The sequence below is a fragment of the Cibotium barometz genome, chromosome 33 (genome assembly GCF_041138505.1).
Source record: "Cibotium barometz isolate CiBa-2024 chromosome 33, ASM4113850v1, whole genome shotgun sequence".
NCBI lineage: Eukaryota > Viridiplantae > Streptophyta > Polypodiopsida > Cyatheales > Cibotiaceae > Cibotium > Cibotium barometz.
Genome location: NC_141078.1, coordinates 43327718 through 43332926, shown reverse-complemented (window position 1 = coordinate 43332926; position 5209 = coordinate 43327718). Strand labels below are relative to the sequence as shown.

At 43.1% G+C, this 5209-nt stretch overlaps 1 protein-coding gene across 3 annotated transcripts; it reads left to right on the top strand.

Annotated features, from left to right (window-relative positions):
- Positions 1-244: 244 nt before the first annotated feature.
- LOC147619604 (pentatricopeptide repeat-containing protein At1g11290, chloroplastic-like) lies at positions 245-4635 on the top strand. Of its 3 annotated transcripts, none has more exons than XM_086773274.1 (4): positions 245-518; positions 629-690; positions 1080-1279; positions 1984-4635. In XM_086773274.1, the coding sequence occupies exons 1-4, from the start codon at positions 353-355 to the stop codon at positions 4595-4597; spliced, it is 3042 nt and encodes a 1013-aa protein (XP_086629400.1). In that variant the 5' UTR covers positions 245-352; the 3' UTR covers positions 4598-4635. The 3 variants fall into 3 exon arrangements, with proteins under 3 accessions (XP_086629400.1, XP_086629401.1, XP_086629402.1); XM_086773275.1 differs by having other exon boundaries at positions 260-518; positions 2094-4635; XM_086773276.1 differs by lacking the exon at positions 245-518 and adding an exon at positions 936-1005 and having other exon boundaries at positions 643-690; positions 2094-4635.
- The last annotated feature ends 574 nt before the right edge of the window (positions 4636-5209 follow it).

Sequence of the window (5209 nt, the reverse complement as noted above, 5' to 3'; positions counted from 1 at the left end):
GGCTAAAATTTTAGTTGTAAATAGGGCTAAAACATAGCTCTCCTTTTTTTTTAAAAAAAACAAGAGAAGAACATAGACTCTTTCACCCCTTTGTGGACTCTCTGGAGTGAGGAGAAGAGCACCACCTTAGCCACTCGGGTATTGTCCCCACTTATTTTGATTGGGTTGGAAATATATATATATATATATATTATTTTAGCTCTCCTTATTTTTAAAAATATATATTTTAGCTTTCCTTATTTTGATGGGTTGGAAAAAATATTACAACCTTGGGGACTGGTCACTAGAATGTAAGACTATGGCTCATATATGAGCTAGAGCTCTGCACATCCGGTTGAACGTGGTGAGAAACATGAGGATCCTTTCCTCGGTGATGGAGGCGTCCTCCCCATCATCATCCATACCATTGCCCCATTATCATCATCAGCAAGAAATCCATGACCACCACACCATCTCCCCCCGTAACCCTAATCCAGACCGACCTGTCTGCTCGCAGAAAGCTGAGATTGGGAACCATGGTGCGTACCTGCAAACTGTTCTCTGCCTTCTGCTTCTCGCTTTCTGGTTTCTCCGTTCTTTCATTTGTTCCCATTACCGCTCGTCACCATCTTTTTTGAATGAAATGCAGACACATCCATTGGCCAGGGGAAGCAATTTGCAGCAGATTCCCCATGGCGCTTTTATAACAAGGTGAACTCCTCTCTCTGTCCTTTTGTTTCAAGAGGGGTGACTGTGTGCTTGGTGGCATTTTCTCTACATATCCTAAATCCTAAAGTGTGTGCATTTTCTAAAATTTTGCAATGTGAATTGAAATTGATGTCTTTGACTGAATTTTCTGTTTATGTTACATATACTGTTCGCAAGGCAAGCACATACATACATACTCGTGGCATATGCATACATATGCACTTGCATTTACATGGGCATGCATACAGGTGTGCGTGTGCGCGCGCGTGTTAAAAGGCGATATGCAATACATGATGCGATATATCAAATGTTGCTTAGGTGAATCTTCTCTGTAATTCATTTATGCTTGTGTATTCACCTTGACTACTACGCATCACAATTGTTGGTGGCAGGAAGATTTGACAGATTTGGATGGCGTGTGTACTAGCACAAGTGGGGCAGTATGGGCCAACAGCTGGCTGAACCCTCAATTTCTAGAGGCAGAGCTGGAAACTCAAAAAAACAGTCCAAGACATGTGAATCATGAATCAAGAAACGAACACAATCGAGATGCTGGAGATAATCCTGGGTCACCAAGTTCTAGATTTCAAAGGTATGAGCTCTGTCTCACATAGTGGTATACAGTTTTCTACCAGTTTACTCAGTACTGTCTCCAGCACTACTCAAGCCACTAACTTGACATGCCTGTTAGAAATTTTCTATGAACTATTCCTGTTTTTTTCCAAGAATGAGCTATTGCTATTTAATGTTCCACAGCCTTGAGGCCTCATGGACATGACTGTCATCACATAATCTACTAGAAACCTCCTTAGAGGCGCCTGCTGACTCCTTGCCTGTCCAAGATGTCAACAGCCTTGAGGACCTTATTGAGACGACCCTTGTCACATAAGCTGCAGAAGATACAAGAGGCAAATTCAACCATCATTTTCCAGAGACCTTGCATGTTAGAGGCAAGAATAGGACCAATGAACAACAGGATCAATGAATGTCGTCATTGATCCTATTCTTGTCTCAACATACTGGGAGGCAGGAAAATGATGGTTGATTTTGGCTCTTGTATCTTCTGGAGCTTTCAGTGAATTATGCGATGAGGGTCATCTTCTTGAGGCCCTCAAGGCTGTGAACATCTTGGATGGGCAAGGAGTCAGCAGTGTCTATAATGAGTTTTCCAGTGGATTATGCAATCAGGGTTGTCTCAATGAGGCCACAGCCTGTGACGAGGCTCCTCTCAATGAGACCTTAAGGCTGTGGATCGCCATAGACACCATCAATCAGCATTTCCTCTGATACTATCAGGAGATATTGCGATGAAGGTCAGTTCAGTGAGGCACTTCAGGCTGTAGGCATCACGGACAGGAACAGAATAAGCATTTCCTCTGATACTATCAGTAGATATTGTGATGAAGGTCAGCTCGATGAGGCACTTCAGGCTGTGGACATCACGGACAGGAACAGAATAAGCATTTCCTCTGATACTATCAGTAGATATTGTGATGAAGGTCAGCTCGATGAGGCACTTCAGGCTGTGGACATCATGGACCGGCAAGGACTTTGCATCTCCATTGATGTCTTCTCGCATCTTCTAGAGAGATGCATCAAGGAAAGGGATTTACGAGCAGGAAGGGAGGTTAGCTACTATATAGTGAGAAGTGGACTGGAGTCAGATTCCTACCTGGGAAGCTTTTTGATCCGCTTGTTCACGTTATTTGATAGTGTGCTAGAAGCAAAGCGGGTGTTTAACAAGCTGTCAAACCCAACAGTATATTCGTGGACTGCAATTATCTCAGCACACACCCAGCTGGGACTGAATGAGGATGCCATCCTTTTGTTTCAGAAAATGGATAATCTGGCTGTCACACCAGATGGGCATGTATTTGTTGAAGTTCTCAAGGCTTGTTCCAGTATTGGAGCACTTGAGCAAGGCAATTGGATCCATACCCGCATCTTAGAAAATGGCTTTGATTTGGATCAGTTTGTGGGCACCATGCTTGTTGATATGTATTGCAAGCATGGGAACATTGAAAATGCGGAAATGGTGTTTGATAGGTTGCCAGAGAAAGATGTTGTTACATGGAGTGCATTGATTGCAGGATATGTGCAACATGGCTATGCCCATGAAGCACTTCATCTTTTCCAGCAAATGCAACAGGAGGGCTTGAAGCCAGATAAGGTTACGTTTGTTAGTGTTTTGCAAGCATGCTTGAATGTAGGAAATCTTGAACATGGCAAAGAGATTCACAGTCGCATTATTGATTTTGGGCTGGAGTCAGATCAATATATTGGCAGCACCCTGATTGACATGTATGCCAAGTCTGGGAATCTTGAGGAGTCACAGCATGTTTTTGACAATATGCTATGCAGAGATCTGGTAGCATGGAGTGCGTTGATGTCAGGCTATGCCCAGCAGGGACATGGTCACAAGGCTCTTCAACATGGCCAGGAAGCCCTCCGGCTGTTTAAGCAAATGCAACAGGAGGGCATGCAGCCAGATAATGTTACATATGTCTGTGCCCTGCAAGCTTGCTCGAGCGCAACATTTTTGCAGCAGGGTCAACAGATACATGTGCATACTATTGAAAGAGGAATTGAACTGGATCTGTTTGTTGGTAACACGCTTATAGATATGTATGCGAAGTGTTACTGCATTGATATTGCAGAGGCAGTTTTTCAGAGAATGCCAACGCAAGATCTGGTTACATGGAGTGCCTTGATTGCTGGTTATGCCCTGCAGGGACATGGCCAAAAGGCCCTTCAACTGTTCTATGAAATGCAAGAAAGGGGCATGAAACCAAACCAGGTAACCTTTGTTTGCATCTTGCAAGCATGCTCATGTGTAGCAGCCCTTGAGAAAGGCAGGCAGATACACAGACAAATAATTGAAAGTGGGTTGGAGTCAGATTTACTTGTTGCCAACACGCTCATTGATACATATATTAAATGTGCGAGCCTGGAGAATGCATGCACATTGTTTGACAGACTGCCAACTCGGGATGTTGTAACATGGAGTGCTTTATTATCAGGGCATGCCTTGCGTGGTGATTATATATCAGCTGCGCAGTGTTTTACGAACATGCAACAAACAGGTTTGAAGCCTACTGGTGTAACTTATCTTAACCTTCTTTCAGCTTGCAGTCATGTTGGATTAGTTGATGAAGGTTGTCTCCAGTTCAAACGAATGAGGGAGAGACATGAAATCATACCCACTCTTGAACACTACACGGCTATGATTGACCTCCTTGGCCGAGCAGGCTGCTTGAACGAGGCAGAAGACTTGCTTGAAACCCTTCCTTACTGCCCAAATATTGTGAGCTGGACCTCTTTGCTTGGATCCTGCAGAAGACATGTGAATGTGAAAATTGGAAGGCGAAGTTTTGATCACATTGTGCCAATGCAAGGTGGAAGTGCGGCAAGTTACGTGCTCATGTCGAACATATATGTGGATGCTGGCATGCGAGAGGAATCAAAGAAAGTGGAAGAGTTGAGAATGTGTGGGAATGTCTGGAAGAAGCCAGCAAAGGCTTTTATTGAGATTGGTGATCAGGTGCATGATTTCATTGTGGGAGATGACACTCACCCTTGCAGTGTTGACATCTATGCAAAACTTCATGTGTTGAGCATGTCCATGAAAGAGGAAGGTTACATATCACGACCAGGCTCAGTTTTGGATCCTATCTTAAAAGAGAAAGAAGATTCTGTATGTGGACATTCAGAAAAGTTGGCCATAGCTTTTGGGCTCATCTGTGAACCTCAAGGCACGAGTATTCGTGTGGCAAAAAATCTTAGAGTTTGTGTTGATTGCCACAATTTCGCCAGGATTATATCCAAGATGGAGATGCGGGAGATCATAATAAACGATGCATACTGCATTCATCATTTTAAAGAGGGGGCATGTTCTTGTAAAGAGTATTAATACTTCTGAACAGTAAAGGTAATAATTGTTGTGACAGATACTACATTGGACAGCCTGCCTTGGCTGAGATCTTACTTCTAAGTGCAGGTTAAGATACTTTTCATACATTTTTTGGTAGCTAGTATTATTATGCTTATGTGAAGCGCAGTTGCGAATGTCCTGATCAGCGTAGGGGCATGTCACATCTTCAATGCGTCTGATGGTGTGAGTGATGGGGTTGGTCACAGCTGAGAGTACTAAAGGGTGTCTGCTGTCCAAAATATTGCAAGAATGGAATTGTCTGAAGGCTGCATGTTTGGTCATCTGATAGGTTATGAACCTCTACCCAATAGAGAATCTTCTCTGGACATGCATTTGCAACGTCACCAAGCCTTAAAAGCATGGCATGAGAGGGCCAATAAGGTCATGTATTGGCTCTTCATTAGTGTGTCGGATTATGCGAGATTGGTCATATACATGATGGATCGATACCTAAAGATACATGGGATACCTTGGTTAAATTGTATAGCAAAGTACTAAGGCTAGGAAGAAGATGCTCTTAAATTAAGAGCTGCATAATGTGCAAAGAAATAACCTATGTATCAATGATTATTCATTGAAGATTAAAGGGCT